This window comes from Vipera berus, assembly GCF_964194415.1.
Source record: "Vipera berus genome assembly, chromosome: 2".
In the NCBI taxonomy this organism is placed as follows: Eukaryota; Metazoa; Chordata; class Lepidosauria; order Squamata; family Viperidae; genus Vipera; species Vipera berus.
The window spans coordinates 142,759,593-142,782,119 of NC_138203.1; the positions used below are offsets into that span (position 1 = coordinate 142,759,593).

Genomic DNA, 22,527 nt, shown 5'->3' on the forward strand with positions numbered 1-22,527 from the left:
TGGAGTTGAAGTTTGATTCCAAAAGTTTGGAGGATTTGCACAGCGTCATTTTGAAAGGTTCTTTTTCTACCATAATGCAGACAGTTCAAATCCTTTGTTTATACTTTTTAAAAAGTTCCAGAAGAATCTGTTACATATAAAGTTGAAATGCCTTTCACTAAATAGTGTGAACGTTGTTACGTTTTAGGTTTAAGATCTCATTACGTCTCAGATGAAATTATTCCACTGTTTTATCTGATATCCTGCTACAAGTTATGGTCAGGAGAAAGATTTCCCATCAATATTCAGATCTCAAATTCTCTAAAATCTGTTGTCTTCCCATTCTGTGCACAGATCATATTTATCTATAACATGTTTAAAATCTGAGATCAAAGAATGGGAGAAAAGGGAAGAATTAGGACTTATAAATTGTAAAATTTAATATTTCTCCAAATATTAAATTAAATATCATTTCTCACTCCAGGGGCTCAAAGCAATTTCACATGGAGCTCCATTTTATACAAGCAGTAAGTAGTACTGGTAGTACCAGCTGGCTCATGTAAAAGTATTCAGTTCAAATTGTAATTAAGTTATATCATTGGTAGGATCTGAAAGAAAAAAGCGTATTAGCTGCAAATAAGTTTAATCCATAAGTTCTATTTTTACATTGTTCTTGAACATGGACAATACTTTGATGAGATTGAAGTAAAGTGGAAAAAAGAGGAAACTTGAGGTATTGTATGATTCCACTGATGATGCTGAAGATTTCTCTGAAGAAAATAAAAGAAGCTGTTTTTCTTAAGCGTTAAGATAAAGTCCTACTACAAAACCAATTTTTGACCAATAGGTCTACATATTTATGTCCCAGATTTTTTTATTGGTGTGATGTTGTCTTAGAAAGAACTCTATGGATGTTTCTAAACTTTGCAAAGCCTCCAGATGGCGACCTTTATATATATGTTTCTAGGAGATGAAAGACTTGGAATTCTACCTAAATCTACCTTGGTGTAGTGCCATTGGAGTTAGATGGCAGCAACAAGAAAAATAAACAAAATTTAATATTGAATATTTTAATATTTTGTATCTTAATTTCTATGTTTGTAAGCCACCCAGAGCCATTTTACAGTGACATGGACGGCATATAAATTTAATAAAACTTTCTGCCGTTTTAGTGGTGCTAAACTTTAGCAGCTTAGATTTGGTATTTTGCAGGTTGGTTATAATTTCACAACAAAACATTATCTTTATGCAGTAGAAAACTCCTTATCTCTGATTTATCAGAAGGAGACTGGTAACTCATTTTCTACCTAACTAATTTTATTAAAAGGTATATATGCCTTTGTGAGCTTCAGTTCACTTCATCAAATAAAATGGAATGGCTCTGTCACTTGTAACTTTTTTTTTTAAATTCCATTTATATCCCGCCCTTCTCCGAAGACTCAGGGCGGCTTACAAGCTTAGCAGTAGCCTTCATTCTATGTATATGCCTGCTTATTAGGGCTTTCACACACACACCAAGCGGCATTATTACAAAGTCAGCTTAATCGCCCCCAACAATCTGGGTCCTCATTTTACCTACCTCGGAAGGATGGAAGGCTGAGTCAACCTTGAGCCTGGTGGGATGCGAACCTGCACTAATTGTAACTTGTAACTGAACATTAAAGTAAGTTGTGGTAGAGTAGAAATATGGAATAGGAAGGAAGGAAGGAATATTTATTTCCTATAATTAATTATGGAACAGTGCTACCCTTAAGGCCACGGTGATAAAGCCAGTGCTTCTTGGTGATCTGGTTCACACTTAATTTTAAGCCATAAAAATAGGCAGTTCAATTTAGAATGATTTTTATTTCCAATTTTCCACATACTTAGCATTTTGTTAGTTCAAAGACAGAAATGGTTTATGCAGTTCAGCAGTTGGTGAACAGAACGTTGAGAACAATTGTTAAAAGAAAATATGATTTGTTCTGAGCTGGAAAAAGAAAAAGAACGCAGAACATAGGCATCTGCTTGAAACAGAGGTGAAGTTTATTTTGGAGAACAGAATAAAGGCCAACTATCAGAGGTGGACACTTTGAGCCCTTTGCCACAACCCCTTTCTATATAGAAAAATCTTGCCTTTGAAGCTGGGCAGAAGGAATCCAATAGAAGAGAATATATGTAACTCATGGATGAACTGTGGGCTCCTTGGTGTCCTCTGAGCTTGGTTGTTTCCTTGCAGATGTTTCATTATTTATTTATTTTTTAATTTTTTATTTTAATTCCATTTATATCCCGCCCTTCTCCGAAGACTCAGGGCGGCTTACAAGCTTAGCAGTAGCCTTCATTCTATGTATATGCCTGCTTATTAGGGCTTTCACCCCCCCCCCAAGCGGCATTATTACAAAGTCAGCTTAATTGCCCCCAACAATTTGGGTCCTCATTTTACCTACCTCGGAAGGATGGAAGGCTGAGTCAACCTTGAGCCTGGTGGGATGCGAACCTGCACTAATTGCAGGCAGCTGGTGTTACTTAAGGTGGCATTAGCCCACTGCTCCACCAAGGCTCATTACCCAACTAGCTAACATCATAGAATCAGGTACCCTGAAGAGTTCTGCTTATTTCCTGCTCAATTAGCATTATAGATAGAAATGACATTCTCATGGAGGAAAAGATCTTTGTTTATAAATGGGTGAAATCTCTAGCACCCTGAAAGGAAGTTTACCTGAAGGGGCTGCTGCCTTTGGCCAATGTTAACCTCATTGTTAAGTTTGTTACCTTTTGTCTTAGTGCAGTTTCTCATCTTTTGCCCTGGAAATGGCTGTGAGGTTGGAACAAGGGAAGATTGAGTGGCAAGGAAGATTTTGACTTCCTTCCCACCCAGCAATAAACATAAAAAATATTGATAAAATACTTAAAATTCTCAATTAGTTTAGCCAAGAGATTTCCTGCTGGAATTGAGGTCCTAACATATTGGAGAATATCAAGTAGCAGACATCTGATATCATGAAACAAACATTCCATAGGCTGGACTATTGCATGAAGATATTTTTGCCAGATATGAAAATAGGATAGAATTGGAAGTTTAAAAGGGGAATCAAAGTAGAACACACTTATGCCATAACACAGTGTACGGTACACCTGCATTGATGGCAGTCCCAGAACTGACCCAATGAATCGGTGGTAAAGATATACACTAATGGTATTTGGGCTGATTAAAGAATTTGCACAATACACTCACCTTCTCAGTTTTCAACTTAAGTTGAGCTATTGACTGCCGGTTTCAAGGAAAGGAAATATAAGACAGTTATTTTTTTAAGCTTAGCATAACATTTCATGCATATAGAATATGCATAATCCTGGAAACAAAATAATTGTATTGTATTGTACTTATGTTGTAATTAAACACTAATAGTTATGAACACAGTGAGGTCTTTATTCCATTTTCACACACTGCCTTTGTTCCTATGTACAGTACTGTTAAGGTATGAAAGCTTGCTTAGTTTATGATTAAGTGTGAAGTTGACGAAAAACATCTGCAAACCATCCTTAAAATGCCAAATGAAGTTATTCAACACTATGCCTAAAAGAAACCAGTTAGCCAGTGTTAACCACTCATTGAGGAATTATTTGCCAGAAGATTGCTTAGCTCTCTGTTCTGTTCTGTCAAAAGATGAAGTTGTTGGGTATGTGTAAGCAAGAGAATTGGGGTCTTGATGAATAAAAAATAAAAAATTCTGCTTGCACCCACAAATCCTTGAATAAATCACCGATTGACATGCTCCAAGAAGGTAACAATGCAGATTTTCTACTCCACCACTGAATTTAAGGTATAAACCAGGGGTAGGCAACCTCGGCTCTTTTATGACTCATGGACTTCAACTCCCAGAATTCCTGAGTCAGCTGACTCAGGAATTCTGGGAGTTGAAGTCCATGAGTCATAAAAGAGCCGAGGTTGCCTACCCCTGGTATAAACTAAGGTCTAAAGCAGGGGTCTTCAAACTTGGCCCTTGTGGACTTCAACTCCCAGAATTCCTCAACCAGGCACGCTGGCTGAGGAATTCTGGGATTTGAAGTGCTCAAGTCATAAAAGGGTCAAGTTTGAAGACCCCTGGTCTAAAGTTAACAAACCTTCCTTGAAATAACCGAAGCTTCTCAATTAATTAAAACCCTTCAGTACAAGGAAAGCGGGGCCAGCCACTAGAGGACGCTACTCCATCACCGACATCAATGGGCGGCAAAAAAAAAAAAAAGAACGCTCAGCTCAGCCTATGAACCGAGCTTTGGCTTCTAGAGACAACCAATGAAAAGCAGCAGGTAAGCCCTTATCTAGCCAATCGGCTCTTTTCCTCGGGAGGGGATGTGGGGAAGTTATAAGCTCTACCTTTTCCTTTCCATCGTCATTAATCTCATAGCTGCAATAGTGGAGGTTAGTTGAGTCAGGCGATACTTACTTCGGTGTCTTTAACGATGCAACACGGAGCTTCCTCCATGGCGGGTGGACCTGAATTGTGACGCGGGTTGAGTGTTGCAACGTTCTAGAAGTTGTCCCTTAACGAGCAAGAAAGGAGGATTCGTGGTGGCGGTTACGCTGGGGTTCTGGGAGCCCTGTCTCCTGCTTCCCCCGGCCCCTCTGCCAGCCCTACAAACTTTCAGCCATGCTGTCCAAAGAATGAATTTGGGGGATCACGACCTGCTGTCTGCGCGGGAGCAGTTATTCCACGAGAGGGTCCGAGAGTGTATTGTGAGTACACTGGTTGTTAATGATAAGCCGAATTGGGTCCCCCCGCCCCATTGTTTTTTTCCCCATATGACTAGAATTTTAGCCTCTTTATCCCCAGTAAATAAGGGACTTGTAGTCCAATACCTTTGAAAAAGGGGAAGGATTTGTATTTTATTCCCGTTAATGAAGACAAAAAAAAATCGACTACGGGGGGGGGGATGGTGGTTTTGTCAAGGCGAGTGGAAGCACTAAGGAAAAAAGAGACCAGGAATTTAAAGCTGAAGAGCAGTGAATGCCATTAGCCCTCCTGTTTGGTAAAATTACATTCTTCTGTGCTCTTTTATCTAAGGTAATTGAAGAGGAATTAGAAGGAAGCAAGTTATAGCTGAGAACTAACTAGAATTGCTTGGTGCCAGAGACAAAAGCCAATCCGTATATTTACAACCATACAATTTGGTGCCCTCCAGTTACAGTTATTTTGGATTGCAACACATTGACTATGTTTATGCATTAAATCATGGTTGCCCAAACCAAAAAGCCGTATAACTTTATTGTGTGAATCAGGTCATCGTGTTGCACCATTGTGTTTTTTGGCTAAGCTTGTAGTGTGAAGATTAACCTTGGCTTAATGTTTAGCATTAAGTTTCCTAAAGGTAAAGGTAAAGGTTCCCCCGCACATGCGTGCTAGTCGTTTCCGACTCTAGGGGCCGGTGCTCATCTCCGTTTCAAAGCCGAAGAGCCAGCGCTTGTCCGAGGACGTCTCCGTGGTCATGTGGCCGGCATGACTAGACACCAAAGGCGCATGGAACGCTGTTACCTTCCCACCCTAGTGGTCCCTATTTTTCTACTTGCATTTTTACGTGCTTTCGAACTGCTAGGTTGGCAGAAGCTGGGACGAGTAACAGGTGCTCACTCTGCTACGCGGCACTCGGGATTTGACCCGCCAAACTGCCGACCTTCTGAGTTTCGTACTAGGTGCCAATTTGGGGAACACTTTTTAAAATGTCCATTTCTATTCCGCCTTTCTTCAAGGACGTGACAATAAGTTCATTTGCTAATAATGAAAAGAGTAATTAAAAGAGATGATTCTGTAGCTCTTTTCAGCTCTATTGCACAAGCTTCTCTCTTTAAATTATATTTTCCATACTTCATATTGTTTTCAGTTGGAAGGAAGGCAGCCAGAGCAAGTTTGGTCTAGTGGCAAAGATACCAGGTTAGAAACCAGGAGACCCTGAGTTCTGGTCTCACTTTAGGCATGAAAACTGGCTGGGAGATTTTGGGCCAGTCACACACACTCAGCCCAACTCGTCTCCCAGGGGTGGTTGTTATTGAGAAAATAGGAGGAGGAATTTGTGTTGGATAGGTTCGGTGCCTTGAGTTATTTGTAAAACTAATAAAAGTGGGAATACAAATGAATAAATATACCAAGGCAGACAAAAAAAAATCTTATGGACTGTCCAACTTTGCCAACCTGCAGTTGCCATGCCACCTGAACCCAGGTGGATTTCTTACCCAATAAATGTGGATGCAATGCATATTTATATATAGGTACAGGATATGATCAGATATATGTGAACTAATTAAAACTAATGATTAATATTGCCTACAAAGTAAAGGCACTTCTTTCTGAAAAGCACTAGGTAACATCAGTGCTTATGTGCGATTATATGTGCACCTGGGAATGAAATGTTCTAGAGAACTCTGGAATGTTCAATCAAGCCCTCTTCTGAGCCACACAGCTTTGGCCATTACAGGAAGCGAGGTGGTTTGGCAGTTTTCAGAAACAAATTCTCTGGAATGGCTGTAGTATGGATGTAGTTTGGATTCCTGAATTAACAGGCTTGTTTCAGGATTGGACCATATCCAAAGTGGCAATTTGGCAAAATAATTTCTATCAGCAGTATGATAGCAATGAAGTATATGAAGTAACAAATATGTTAAGGTAATTAATAGTGGTTGGCCTCAGGCGCCTGGAGGCCTTAGAAGCTGAGGAAGAGTTTGAAGCTGGGACTTTTTGGTTTTAGATTTTTAAAAGTAAATACAACATTTTTCTATCATCCAAGCACATGAGACGCTTCAGTGAAACATACACAAGTCTAGTGAGGCTTTTGTCTTGGGGAACTCACTGTTCTGTTCTATATTTGCAAATCTGTTGGATGTGAGGAGCTTTACATGTTACTTTGAAGGTGCACCTGGCTCTTCATAAGTGATTTCAGTTTAATCCTGCTTGCTTCATAAATGTCATTAGAAATTAAGAAATTGTAATGCCCAGAGAGTTGAAATAAGTAGTTATGAAATTTTGAATGAAAAATTCAAATGTTTAAAATACCTGTCGTCAGGTGGTTCTCAAAAGCAGAAAAGTTGTGGCTTACGTGTATATTAATGTGACTTATTAAAGTGGTAGGACAGGAAGGCCTGGAGGAACGTTGTCCATAGGGTCGCGATGGGTCGGACACGACTTCGCAGCTAACAACAACAACATTAAAGTGGTAAATTGCTTCATTCCAAGCTATGTTGATAACATGGCATAGGGTTTTCTAGAGAAAACAGCATTTTAATCTTTGTGCCTGGTAAAGCTGAGTTTCTGGGCCACTGACTGGGGATTGTTGTTATTCTGTTAAAAATTTTATTTATTTATTTATTTAGTTGCATTTATATACCGCCCTTTCCCTGAGGACTCAGGGCGGTTTACAGGGAATTAAAAAATCCAACATACAAAGGTTAAAACCGAATTAAAAAATATTAAATTGACCCTGTACACAATTAAAACCCCAATTAAAAATTTCTCCTCAGCCTGGGCCCGAGAGCTCAAAGAGCCAGGTCTTCAGGCCCCGGCGGAATGATCGGAGGTCGGGGGCAGTTCTCAGCTCCACCGGCAGCTGGTTCCAGAGGGCAGGCGCTCCCACTGAGAAGGCCCTATCCCTGGGTGTCACCCGCCGGCAATCTCTCACCGGCGGAACCCTGAGCAGACCCTCCCTGTGGGAGCGCACTGGGCGAAGGGCATTTGATGCCGGCAGCAGGTGTTCCCTCAAATAACCCGGACCCAGGCCATGTAGGGCTTTATAGGTAATAACCAGCACCTTGAATTTCACCCGGAGGGCAACCGGAAGCCAATGCAGCTCGCGGAGTAGAGGTGTTACATGGGAGTATCGGGAGACCCCCATTACAACTCGCGCGGCCACATTCTGCACCAGTTGAAGCCTCCGTGTGGTCTTCAAGGGCAGCCCCATGTAGAGAGCGTTACAGTAGTCCAAACGGGAGGTCACAAGCGCATGAGTAACTGCGTAGGGCGTCTCGGTCCAGATAGGGACGCAACTGGCGCACCAGGCGACCCTGTGCAAAAGCCCCCCTGGTCACGGCTCCTATATGGTCTTCAAAATTGAGCCGTGAATCCAGGAGGACGCCCAGGTTGCGAGCCCTATCAACGGGGGGTAACACCTCACCCCCCATCATTAAGGATGGAATAACTTGGTTAACCCGAGATGCCGATATGCACAGCCACTCAGTCTTGGCGGGATTGAGACGAAGCCTGTTTCTCCCCATCCAGACCTGAACCGCCTCCAGGCACCGGGACATCACGGAGAGGGCATCACTGGGTTGGTTCGGGGTGGAAAGAAAAAGTTGGGTATCATCAGCGTACTGGTGATACCCCACCCCAAAACCACGAATGATCTCGCCCAGCGGCTTCATATAGATGTTGAACAGGAGTGGCGAGAGAACCGACCCCTGAGGAACTCCACAAATGAGAGACCTCGGGGCGGATCTCTGCCCTCCTGTCAACACCGACTGCGAGCGGCCCTGGAGGTAGGAGGAGAACCACTGTAAAACGGTGCCTCCCACTCCCAGCCCCCTGAGACGCCGCAGCAAGATACCATGGTCGATGGTATCGAACGCCGCTGAGAGATCTAATAGGACCAGGACAGAGGAACAACCCCTGTCCCTGGCCCTCCAGAGATCACTCACCAGCGCGACCAATGCCGTCTCCGTGCTGTGTCCGGGCCTGAAGCCCGATTGGTACGGGTCCAGATAATCAGTGATGACAAGTTGAACAAAGGCAAGTTTTTTCTTGCCTGTCTTTCTTGATTGTATACTTCCTCCTCTACTACCTACTTAACTGCCTACCTACAAAGTACATTATGGTTTCATACACCATCCTATGTTTAACTTCCATGAAAGATTGAGTGTAGAATTTTGACTTAGGGTGTTGTGAGAAGCCAGCCAATTGTGGTTTATTAGTTTAATGTCATTTCTTCTCTCCTGATCCAGTGTCATGTTTATGGACCAGAGCATTCACTAGTTCATGCAGAGAACTCTGTTTTGATATCAAATGCCCAAGCAGTTAAGTTATATTTCAGAGAGAGGTCCATTGCATCTTTATTTGTATATCCTTTTCTGTTCAGAGCAACCATTCTCAAAGCTCACCATGATCTAAACCAACCCCAACCCCTGGTCCGTGGACCAGTACCGGGCCACGGCATGCTAGCAACCGGGCCACACAAACAAGCAATCTGTGGGATGCAGGCAGCACACAAAACCATGCATTCTCTTTTTTTTATTGAAAAGTTTTACAGTACATTTTTAATACAAAACCCCTCCCCTCCCCCTCCCCTCTCCCCAAACCTCCCCAACTCTCCCCTCCCCGACTTCCCAGAGCTAAATACAGGGTGTAAAAATACAAACAAACATAATCTAAAATATGCAAACAACAATAAGATATTAAATTGTATTGCACTTTAACTCTTAATAAAATGACTACAAGCTAATTGTACATCATATAAATCCGTTACTTATACAAATGCTAAGTGAAACTTTTTAGTCCCATATTTATTCTGAATATAATCTATCCATCTCTTCCATGCATTCTCAAGTCCATGGAAAAACCTTTCTCCATGGAACCGGTCCCTGGTGCCCAAAAGGTTGGGAATCTCTGGTCTAAACAGGTTGTGAGAACTTTGGGAGGATGGGAAGGGGAAAATTAGCTTTTCCAGCGTGGTTTTGTGTGCCAAAGGTTAGTCCAGAGTTCCATCTCTGGAGTCAACACATTGGTAGGCCTTTGGAGTTGTGTTACGTTTAGGTGTCTGCTTAGCAGGCAATATATAGTACTTGGGAGTTATGCAAGACAAGCATTTAGTCCTCAGTGCCTAGTTGGTATGCATAATGAGTTTTCTGAGTATTATGTTAACCTTGGAGAAATATTAAATCACTGGCACATGTGACAAGGGAGCACTGAGAATTTAAGATCAGAAAGCCCCCACTTGATCAAGTTCCACCTGGTCCAGTATCTGTTTTTTCAAGATCAAGTACTGTAAATGATTCTGGAAATCACATATGATTCTGTGGTGTCTATTACTTCCCCTGTTGTTGCTTCACCCAGCAATGATACTCAGTACTACCATACCTCTTCTGATCCTGGAACTCTTTACTATCCTGAATAATGAAGTTCATAGAATAATTTTCCATGCATACCTGGTTTCTGAAAATCACGTTCTTTGGTAGCCAATATTTGGGTTATAATAATAATAAAGTTGGAAGGGACCTTGGAAGTCATCTAGTCCAACCCCCTGCTCAGGCAGGAAACCCTATATCATTTCAGACAAATGGCTGTCCAATCTCTTCTTAAAAATCTCCAGTTTTGGAGCATCCACCGCTTCTGGAGGCAGGTTGTTCCACTGGTTAATTGTTCTAACTGTCAGGAAGTTTCTCCTTAGTTCTAGGTTGCTTCTGCTTGACTAGTTTCCATCCGTTGTTTCTTGTCCTGCCTTCGGGCGCTTTGGAGAATTGCTTGACTCCCTCTTCTTTGTGGCAGCCCCTGAGATTATTGGAACACTGTTATCATGTCACCCCTCGTCCTTTTCTTCATTAAACTAAAGGTAAAGGTTCCCCCGCACATGCGTGCTAGTCGTTTCCGACTCTAGGGGGCGGTGCTCATCTTCGTTTCAAAGCCGAAGAGCCAGCGCTTGTCCGAGGACATCTCCGTGGTCATGTGGCCGGCATGACTAGACGCCAAAGGCGCACGGAACGCTGTTACCTTCCCACCGTAGTGGTCCCTATTTTTCTACTTGCATTTTTACGTGCTTTCGAACTGCTAGGTTGGCAGAAGCTGGGACGAGTAACAGGCGCTCACTCTGTTACGCGGCACTCGGGATTACTCAATTCCAGCAATTGTTCCTTATATGTATTAACTTGTGGAAGTTAATTCCATCGATATTGCATTATATAACGGCATACTTTTGAATTGCCAACTGACTTCACTGGCCCTGAAATCAGTTGTTTTGAAAAGAAAAAAAAAGGAAAATTTTAGAAATAATCTATCATGTATCCTTTTATTGGCTGGGTTGATGCACTATGCTAATTTATGATTTCTTTCTTTAGCTTGTTTTAAAAGCCACAACTGGATAGCCATAGTTAGTTTGAAAAGGCACATTAAGCCATAGATTAAGATTTATAACCTGAAGGGACTAAACTTAGACACTCTACTAAGACCAAAAACCATATAACCCACATACAGAAATTTGGATGTGTGCATCTTGCCTTCTTTGTCATGTAAACTAAAGAAATCTGCAGAGATGTATGCTTTTTGCAATGGGGGAAATATCCCGATTTGTAGATGATTTTGGTGAAATTGAGCATCTAGAACTGAATGGCTAACAACTTTTCTACTTGCAAGATCTATCGTCTGGCTATTACTAATAAGAACTTCTTACTGCTATGAATGATCCTGCACGCTCTCTCTCTCTCCCTCCCCCTCTACTGTTCTTTTCAGAAGCTGTTCTGTGGCAGATTGCATCTTTTACCAAAATAATTAAAATAATCTACAGCAGAGGAATTGCAGACCACCACATAGCCCATAACAAAAAATGTTTAATATTTTATATATAATATTAAATTTAATTCTTTAAAACAGACATTAACGAGCAATAGAGAATTTTTTTTAAGCTAGCATCGCCAGGAACCTGACAGATTAACTTGTTACAAGCATTTGAATGTCAAATATATTCTGATTTGTCAACTTTATGTTCCGGTTTTTTTTATTCTCCCTCTTTGCTGAGAAATCACACAGACTGATAGATATACCATTAGTTGAGATTCACACATGGTTGATGTATATACTATTTTTATTCCTGCTGATTATTACAAAGTATTGTTCAACCATGGTAACCCTGCAGTCTGCTGAGTAAGGGTTCTTATTATATCAGATTTTGTACTAAAGTTCATTGTGACAGTTATGTTGATTGAGTGATTCATTCATTCATTTCAAAGAAAGTGTGGTAGCTGAATTGCAAAAATACATCCCCCTGATTTGACTTCGGGCCAGTCACTCTTTCTCAGCCCAACCCTCCTTGCATGGTTGTTGTGGAGAAAATAGGATGAGGGAGAAGCATTATGTATCTTCACCGTCTCTGAGCTTTTTTTTCTTAATCCCATTTATATCCCGCCCTTCTCCGAAGACTCAGGGTGGCTTACAGTCTAAGCACAAATCAATGTGCTTAACAATAGCCTTGATTCTAGTATATGCCTGCTTATTAGGGCTTTCACACACACACCCAAGCGGCATTATTACAAAGTCAGCTTATTGCCCCCAACAATCTGGGTCCTCATTTTACCTACCTCGGAAGGATGGAAAGCTGAGTCAACCTTGAGCCTGGTGGGATGCGAACCTGCACTAATTGCAGGCAGCTGGTGTTACTTAAGGAGGCATTAGCCCACTGCTCCACCAAAGCTATTTATAAAAATAAAGATGAGATAAACGTCTGATAAATGTAAGTAAACAAATAAAAGCTCTGGCTGTTGGTGCTCCCATGGAATAATCCCATGGAGTTTGTATGCTGGAATAATTTTGGATACAGCCAACTTTGTAAGGACCAGATAGAGGTTGTGTATATGAACAAACTCTGAGCTGCTTATAGTGGACGCCTTTGAAAGGAGCAGAAACATGTAGAAAAAACTTATTGCCAATTAAATGCACTTGCCAACAAGTGCTTTGAAAGCCAAAATCTTATCTTTGAAAAGAAGGGAAGAACTTTCTTATCATCTCTTCCATGCCGGGGAGGATTCCATGATGCTTGTTTACTGTCAGGTTATATTTTTCCATCCTTCCATGTTTTAATTTTCAGTTAATTAGAAGTGCCGTTCTAGGAGGCTTTATTCAGCTGGGCCTTGTTTGGCCTAGATTTCAGGGCAACAGGCCTACTTTCTCATGCCAGCTTGTTCTAATTTCATAGCACAAAAGAATGAGGCCAAGATCGATCCTAACAGATATGCATGAAGAAACCTGATCTAAACAATGAAGGTAGCATGCTGTAAATGTATTTACAAATCAGAATTGGTGGTGCAGAAACCAATTTCAAACTGATGCAACTGCTGCAGAATTGGGGGAATATTCATGCCATCCAGAAATGAGATAAAACACTTGAAGCTTTAAGAGTATAGCTGCCTTTTTTTCAGATCCAAGCTCACAGACACCACAGTGAAATCCAGTCCAATCTTTGATTTGCTTACACCTAATGGACAGAATCTTGCCAGACCAAAGCTATAACCTTACTTACTAGACATATCCTGAGATTCTATGGCAGGGGTCTTCAGACCTGGCCCTTTTATGACTTGTAGACTTGCAACTCCCAGAATTCTTCAGCCAGTGTGCCTGGCTGAGGAATTCTGGGAGTTGAAGTCCACAAGTCATAAAAGGCCCAAGTTTGAAGACCGCTCTTCTATGGTGTGGCTACTCTGAACCTCTTCCTTCTTCCGCCATCCAATTTGGGATTGCACAATCTCTTAAATTAGGCTTTTGCCTCCACCCTGGGAAGCCTTGGTGCTCATGCCTGGATTTCCCCCCCCCTTTTCCAGGTGCACATTCCATCACAGGTATCAAAGGTACTTTGCTTCCATTATTTTTGCAAAACTCAGTCCTTTCATGTGAGCCTTTGAAGAAGCTTGTCTTGCAAGTGAGCTGCATCCACAGCATTTGAATCCATTGAAAATGCTTTTGTCTATGGAAAACTTGGCTCCTGATCCTGGAAAAAAATGCACTCTGATGCAGAGTGTTTTTCTCAACCTTCACGGTGCCTCCCTCTCCCCCTCTTTCACGTGTGTGTTCTTTCTCTGGGCAAATAATCCTATATTCTCTTCTGAGCAAATACCGCTAAAAGGTCCTAGTTCCATTTAGAACTGGGGTTCACTCAAGGGAGCAGTGAGACAAAACCGTTGCAGGACTCTGTTTTCTCCCAGCTGAAACCGTGAGGCTGTTGTTATCTGCTTCCTCCCCGATCCAAATTGGCCCAATTCCCAGAAGAAACTCCTTACCTCAGCAGAGACAACGTGGAGCACTAACTCTGGACTTTCCGTGTCTGACTCTTTGCTTCTGCTTGCGTAAGATTTGTACCTGCTATAATAACCTCTGGAATTTTTTTGCAAGGCGAACTGGAAATCAGATAGCAGGGTTGCTAGGCATGCTTGGCACAAGGATCAGGCTTCTGCTCCTACAGGATTCTAGTAGAGTCAGTTTCGGAAGAGGCTGGCATTGCCCTCTTCTCCTGAGCTCTGTGTTATCACAGGCTTCAGATAATGCCCCCTTCTTTGAAAGAAGTTGGTTTAGCAGCCTGAAGTGGTATAGATTAGAGCAGGGCACTTGCCCTGTCTGTGTGTCACAGACTGCATAAGTTTTGTTTGATTCATCATTCCATTCTGAATACATTCAGTTTTACGCACGTTTAATATGCCTCTCTGCACATAATCCAACCTTCAAATGTTTACCAAAATATCACAAAAAATGCACCACCTGTGCATAAGTCTACCTGCATTCAAGTGTTGTCTTATCCATAAATGGGCTTATATTCAAGTGTATATGGGAATATGGATACTTTGAAAAAAGAATCCTCATACATTCTTATGGATTAGCCCATCCTCACGTAAACCAAGCCTGATTTTTTGGAAGCATTTTGGCACCTAAAAGTCTTGGTTTATCCATGAGTATATATATTATGTAAATGCAAACAGTATACAAAGCCACAAATCATGGCTTATAAATGACAAATTTTACCTTGGACATAGGTTCAATAAAAGAATCATAAATAAGCTCTGCATTTTTGTAACTATATTTGTATCATCAGTGATGTAAAATCAGACAGTTTGGTCCTGGCTCACAGTTGTCTTCCTGTGGAACACAGAAAGGACTATGAGCCAAAAATGCTGCCTCCAGCTTGCCAGGAGAGATGTATACTCGTGAGTTACCTTGATTGTGGAATTTAAAAAATTCTCCTGGTACACAAAGTAAAATAAAATAAATGATTAGCACCCCCTCCATAATTTAGAACAGAGTTTCCCAACCTTTCTGGCTTTGTGGACCAGCAGGGGCAGGGGGAGAGGGGAAAGGGGATGGTCCCGTGCGAGCATCTGGTAAGCGCGTACACACTCATCCATTTGTGCAAGTGGCAGGTATGTATGCCCACCGCTCATGTAAATGCAGCACGCGCACACGCCTGCTCACAGAAGTGGGGGTGCACACATGCTTGCCACTACTTCCATGCATAGAGGCGCTCGCGCACACACACACACACACACAAAATGGTTGCTAGGGAAATCATACAAAGGAAGCATTGAGTTTTTTCTGGACATGTTGTTCTGTAGTTGTGAAAATGAAATCCTGCAATTACTGTAGGCCTTTTACCAAGTGGGTATCCATGTTGGTGTGTTGATACAGTGGCTGTCTGGTTAGCAGTTCAACCAATATGTGCAGAAAGAGACACATCCAGGCACTGAACTTTAAAATTTATTGGCAAGAATAGAGTGGGTAACGATTGCTTTGAACCCAGGACCCATAAAATGGAGTGAAACAAGAGCTCCCATCAATGTGAACATCACAGATCCAAGGTGATTCATTTTTTAAAAAAATCACCAGCAATATAGTGGAGCAGAATCAGAAGTAGCTCAGTTCCCTTAAGGGGATGACCGATAGTTCTCGACTTACGACCACAATTGAGCCCAACATTTCTTTTGCTAAGCAAAATGGTTGTTAAATAAATTTTGCTGCATTTTACAACCTTCCGTGCCACAGTTGTTAAGTGAATCACCACAGTTCTTAAGTTAGTAACTCGGTTGTTAAGTAAATATGGCTTCCCCATTCACTTTGCCTGTCAGAAGGTTATGAAAGGTGATCCCATGAGCCCGGGACACTGCAACCGTCATAAATATGAGTCAGTTGCCAAGTGTCTAACTTTTGGTCACATGACCCCAGGGATGTGGCAACGGTCATAGGGGTGAAAAACTGTCATGAGTCACTTTTTCCAGTGCCATTGCAACTTCAAACAGTCACTAAGCGAATGGTTGTAAGCTGAGGACGACCTGTCCACTGTGAGATTAAATGGGAGCCAGAGCTAGTTGAAGAAATTTTGAAAGGTGTAAATACTTAATGCTCCAACTGAAAATTATTTGATAAATTGTGACTAAGCAAACCATGGGGATCGTATAGCGTGTGAGCCAGGCTATGATTTAGGGATCCTAATGGTGATTACAAGGATTAGTGCAGTAATTAGAAATGCCTGGCACGGTCTCCAGCTTCTGGAGTCTTGTCTCTTCCAGGGTTTTTGAAGCCCTCCAGGTTACTTGATGAATGCTCTATGCCACTGATGGCGAACCTTTTAGAGACCGAGTGCCCAAGCTGCAACCCAAAACCCACTTATGTATCATCGGATGCTGGGTGGGCGTGGCCCGTTGGGTGGGCATGGCTGCAGTGGTAATGACAGACTGGGTGGGATTAAAAAGTTCCATCAATCAATTCCAACTTTGCGAAATCTTTTTTTTTCCCCACAAGAAGTTGAAATAGATTGATTGAACCTTTTTTTTTTTTGCTCACGGCAGTGGAGGCCTGAAGTGAAAAGGTTTTATGAAGGCCTAGGACTGGGGGCTTCCGGATGGCAAGGCGACGCCGGAGGCAGCCATTTCTTGGCTGTCAGCCTCGCGGCTCCATAGAGCCGCCGAAAACAGCACCGATCAGCTGTTCGGCGGCTCGGAAGCCCCCACCTCGGGAGAAGAGGAGGGGGTGAGCCTCCAGGTAGGGGTAGAGCTCTCCGGGGCCGCCAGAACTTAGAGTTTTGGTGGCGGAAGGATTGAGCCCCCCCCCCCGAAGCCTGGGCATGCTCTGGACTGCGAGGCGTCTCTGCTCCGGGTTTTTTGGAGCAGAACAGGGCGTTCGCAACCATCCCTGCTAGCAAGGAAGAGCTTTTGAGAACGAGGACGCAGGCAGGGCGATGCAGGAGATTTTGGTGAAGATGATGTTTTGATCTTTAACTCAATGGACTTTGCTGAATCTGCAAGTGAAAGTGCGTAGTTAACAATAGAGGGTGAAAATGGCGGCTATATCTTCTAAAGTTCCTGCCCTGAGGCAGCAGTCTTCGGTGAAAACTTCATTGTCCTCTGCATCTGAATCTGTATCAGCTTTTACAGTAAAAGATTTGCAGAGTTTGCTGCAAGAGACTATGGAAAAGCAAATGCAACAATAATAATGGAGAAAAAGTTGGAGGAGAAGTTTACAGAGAAATTAGCAGAAATGAGAGCAGACATCACATCTGTAATGTCAAATATGGCTAAAAGCATTGAGATTTTGGATGAAAGAGTGGAAGATCTTGTTCAAAATGATATTAGAATGGAAGCCAAAATGACAGAAACTGAAAATGTGATAGAGAAAATGGATTATGATTTGATTTTGACACAGTATTCTCAGATGGAGTTTGCTTTGAGAATCAGAGGCCTAAAAGAAAATCCTAAGGAAAATTTGACAAAAATGGTTTCTGAGGTTTTGGAAGGGGTGTTGGAGCGACCAGCAGATGAAATAATGGAAGATATAGATAAAATCTTCCGTGTTAATTCGTGGATCGCAAGACAAAGGAAATTACCCAGAGATGTGGTGGTTTATTTTACAAAGAGAAAGATTAGAAATGAAGTTATCCAGGCCTCCTATAATATTGATTTTGTAATGGATGAGCAAAAAGTTTTGATTTTAAAAGAGATTCCTGCAAGAATTTTAAGAAAAAGGAAGGAATTTGCTTTTTTGACACAAGAATTGAGACGACGTGATATTAAGTTTAGATGGCAAATACCAGAGGGTATGGTGGTGACTTATGAAGGTACGAGGCATTGTTTTACCACGGTGATTCAGGCACGTGACTTTTACAGTAATGTTTTAAAAGCAGTCCCCATACCGTCTTTGGAGTCTACAAAGAAAAAAGGTGACAGAGAGCCTCAACGTTCCAGAGAGAATCCACAAGATGTTGAAGGGTTAACGCAGACAGATGTGAAAGCTACAGGAGTGGGTCAAATTTCATCACCACGGGAGAAGGCCAGAAATTGGAAGAGGTGTGCTGCTTCTGGAAGATGAAGCAAACCTGAGGATTTAGTTGCATAATTGCAAGAGATAATAATGTAATAAGGATGCTAGAAGGATTAAGTATTTGGGGATTCATTTTTCACCCTTATAAAATAATTATATAATATTTTGTGTTGCTTTAGTTTTAAGATGATTATGAAAATTTAATTGGGAAGATTTGTAGTAGTGTTTATTGATATTCTGTAGGTTATGCTTTGTTATTTGGATGGAAAGTTTTAAGCCTGGAAGGTAATGTATGGTATTTTAAGTTGTATAATACATTAGGAGAAGGAAAGGTTGTATAAACTTGGTTTTAGTATGTTAAAGTTTAGTTGGATAGAAGAATAGTTTTATAAAACTGATATAAATTGTTTTATGTGTGATTGAAATTAATTTGTAATACTTTTATGGGCAATATTGGAGTAGGTAATAGAATATAAGAATATAAGAATGATGTGATTATATAAAAAAAATTTAAGTTTGGAAGTAATCTATGGTATTTTAATTTGTATAATATATCAGGATAATATGAATTTAAAGCTTAGTTGGGAAGAAGAACAGCTTTAGACAATTGATATAAATTGTTTTATTTGTGATTGTTTTTATTGGGTAGATTGAAAAGTATTATCTTGTTTTTGAATAATTATTGATATGATGTATATATATATATGTTTGGAGTTTATATGAGTTAAAGTTCGATAGTCTATATAGTTCAGGATTGTTTGCGTAAGATAGATTATGATTGTTTGTATTTTTATACCCTGTATTCTGCTCTGGGAAGTGGGGAGGGGAGGGGACAGGGAGGGTGGGGTTGGGGAGGGTGGGAGGGAAGGGGGCTGGGGGGGGTTTCTTTTTCTTTTTTTTTGTTGTTTGTTAAAGCTAAAATGTATTCTAAAACTTTTTAATAAAAAAAAAAGAAGGCCTAGGACTGGGATGACGGCGCGCATGCCCACAGGGAGGGCTCTGCGTGGCACCTGTGGCACGCGTGCCGTAGGCTCTATGCAGCATTCAGCTTCCTATCTCAATAAAGCTTGGAGGGCAGGAACCATCTGTGTTTACATTAGAGTAGCCCATAAGGGAAGCCTTTTGCTTTGTTAAGAAAGGCTGCTGGCTCCTTGGCTAGGGGTACTTTAATCTGTGGTAATGAAGAAATGAAATGAAGAGCTGTCCGGATTGATTCGTTTGGAACCCAGGATGCTCCTTTTGTGTTTGAAGGTTAATTTTGGGGCATAATAGAGGTGGTGGAGAAAAAAACCCACTTCTTCCTGCTTGACTGCATAGCACTCTGCTAGGTCATCTCTCAGGCAGCAACGCCAAAGCACATCATACTACAGGATGCCAGCTGGCTCAGAGTAATTTTGTTTTGCTCTTCTGCTTCCCTTTTGGATGAGAAGAGACTGTACACTACAAGCTGTTCGTTCCTCTTTCCACCAGGAAGAAAGATGGGAATGGGATTGATATAAAATTGAAGTCATGGCTTCCTGCTTTCAAAAAAGAATAAATAAAAAATGCTTGGCTGTCTCTTCCTTATTTTCTCCCAGGCTTTGTTCTTCCCCTGCTTTCAAACTTCTGCATTTCTGTAATTTTGTTTTATTAAGAGTTTTGAAAAAAACAGTTTTTTTAAAATAAGAACTAATATAAAGTAAAGAAAGGAAAAAAGGGCAAAAATAAAATGAAAAGAAATAGAAGCAGCTTCCCATTTTTTTTGCAGCAGATATAACTACAATGGGGTCCTTGGTGCTGTCTCAGCTTGATTGTTAATTTACAGACCTTTCATTACCCAAATTAGGTAAGAGTATCATCATCATCATCAACAACAACAACAACAAACACATGATGATGTTACCTAGTTTGGGCAATGAAACATCTGCAACAAACAATCAAGCTCAGAGACCACCAAGGATCTCACAGTTCAATCCTGAGCTACAAATATTCTCTTATAAATATAACTACAATTACAAAATTACCTCTTACTCTGTGGTTACAAAAACAAAAGCTTTTTGTTTGTTTGTTTTTTCTAATCATCAAAGCTATAAAACTCCAGTTCATTTTTTATGTTTCATGCAAAATGTCTTTAGGGGGTTTCTGGTGAGCAATAAACTTAGATATTGTCTTTTCCCTAATCAAGGAAATTAGTTTGGCCTTCTCTGTAAGCTTCATCATTTTCACTAGACTTCTGTATTTCTAAACACTGGAACCTTGTTCCTGTTGTAAAGCTGAGATATCACGTATATGTGGTCATCTTTCTTACGGCTGAAATTCCCCGAAGGGGGTCTCAACTGTGCTTATTACTCTGCTCCTGGGAGGAGTAGGAGTTGTCCAGATGCAAGCCAGAGTGTTTAGTTTTGCTAACAAATGCTATTTCCTTTACTAAGTAGTTGCAAAAAGTTAAGCAAGCTGGCAGAATTTGAAGGGATTCAAAAAGAATTGGTTACTTTTTGGTAGCAATCTCTTTTTTATATATAACTTCAATTCTTTGATATGGTTAATTGGGAATATTCTAGAATAGATTCTGTGAGAATCTAGCTCTGTTGGCTATTATGGTGGAGGGATTTTGGAAATCCATCGTATCTGGATACCACCACATTGAAAAAAGGGTAGTGTGCAACCTTGGTCATGTTTTAAAATAGGTCCCTAGTGCAAGCAAGGTGGGCTAGGAGGCTGCAGCATTTAATTGTCTTACAGACGGTTGCTTTCTTTCTTGAAGAACAAGATTTTGGAACCTAAGAATGCAAAAAGATGAGTCCTTAAATTAAACCTGGTATGTTTCAGGAGCACCACCTGAATATCCTTGGGCAGCCCAGTAAACTTGTAACTAGTAGTTGTTGGGGCTGGAGAGCAACTTAATGCTCATTCCACACAAAAAAATAACAGGATTATTTTGCAATGTTTATTTGCCTAGAACTCTGACCATTTGATTTTTTCAGATTTAGGCCTGTCTTGTTTACATAGCTCCACTGATGGGATCTTCTTTTTATGTATTAGTTTTGTTGTTTTAACTTCTGTTAAATCCTGTTCTCAGAAATGTATGGGCTGTATTGGGAGGGTACATTTTCCATTTTCTGTGAAGTTACTAGAGGAGGCAATTGTGGCTTCAACTGGAAGAAAGTCTGAACAGATGCAAACCATCATCTTTTTACTCTCAAATCTTTTAATCTTTTAAAGATGTTAAAAAAATTACTTTCTTCCCATTGTTATAATATTCCAAATATTAAGGATGAGCTGGCAATAGAATAGCTAAGATGTCAAATAAAGATATAGCAGTCAGGCTAGAGCAGGGGTTGGCAACCTTGGCTCTTTTATGACTCGTGGACTTCAACTCCCAGAATTCCTGAGCCAGCCATGCTGAGGGGAAAGGGAGAGGTTTCCATGCTGAGCCATGTGGCTCAGGAATTCTGGGAGTTGAAGTCCACGAGTCATAAAAGAGCCAAGGTTGCCTACCCCTGGGCTAAAAGAAAGGATGAAACTTGCTGATCCACTTTTCCTCCCATTTCACTTTTCCATCCACTCTTTCTTTCAATTGTAAGCTAGACTTGGGGGGATGGGATGACTTCTAAGCCTTCTTTAGAAACTGATGTTTTCAACACTTTCCTGAAACGGTTTCTCTTTTGTAATTCTCTTGTCAGCCACGTTGCTGCTCTAGGTATCTTTCCCTCAGCCGTAAATGTGGTTTCCTGGGTTTTCCAATGTTGGCGCTCTTCAAACCTGTGCCATTATTGCTGCCATCTCTTACCACCACCTTTGCTTTATGTACCTTTGAACCCAGTCTAAATCGTGTATGTAAGCATGTAGGCTGCATTTGCAAGAAAAGGCCGATAGTTTCCTGCTTTAATATTTCCTTGTTTTGTTTTGTTCTCTCCAGCTCTTAAATCACTGCCCCTTCCCAGCTATTGTTAAAAAGAATGTTAGGGAACCCAAATAAAATTAGAGGAAGAAATGTGGCTTATCTCAAACCTCCTGGCTGCTTGTTGTCTGAAGAAATTTCATAAAGAGATGTTGATAAAGGAAAACATTGAACACCGTGATGGGAATAGAACCGATTTGCTCAGTAACTACTGGTAAGATAGAGAAGATGATGACCCTACAGCAGGGGTGTCAAACTCGCAATGTCATGTGATGTGTTGTGGCGTATCGCGACTTTTCCCCCATTACCGACAATGGGGTGGGCACGGTTTTGGCGTGACGCATCCGGCCCCTTGGGCCGGCAGTTTGACACCCCTGCCCTACAGTATCCCAAATTGTGTTCCATTTGCTCTGGATGAAGTGAGGATGACTTGTGACCAGCATCTCTAACCAGTTTTTCCTTCTCCTCCCACAGATCTGCACCCTTCTTTTTGGCAGTCTCTACATCCTGTGCTACTTCATCTTAACCTACTTCAAAAGGCACACAGATTTCACTACAGGTAACTGGCTAGACAGGCAAATCAGGGTCATTTCTCCCTTACCTGAATGGGTAACTTTCAGTGCCAAGAATTCTCAGCAAGGGCCAGAC

General features: G+C 41.3%; 1 protein-coding gene across 1 annotated transcript in view; it reads left to right on the top strand.

The window, feature by feature from the left end:
• The first annotated feature begins 3,903 nt into the window (after positions 1-3,903).
• Positions 3,904-22,527, top strand: part of LMBR1L (limb development membrane protein 1 like) — a 40,662-nt gene continuing 22,038 nt past the window's right edge. Inside the window, exons 1-2 of the mRNA XM_081320891.1 lie at positions 3,904-4,699; positions 22,354-22,438. Of these exons, the coding sequence (XP_081177017.1) occupies positions 4,628-4,699; positions 22,354-22,438 (157 nt within the window). The 5' untranslated portion in view covers positions 3,904-4,627. The remainder of the gene's footprint in view (positions 4,700-22,353; positions 22,439-22,527) is intronic.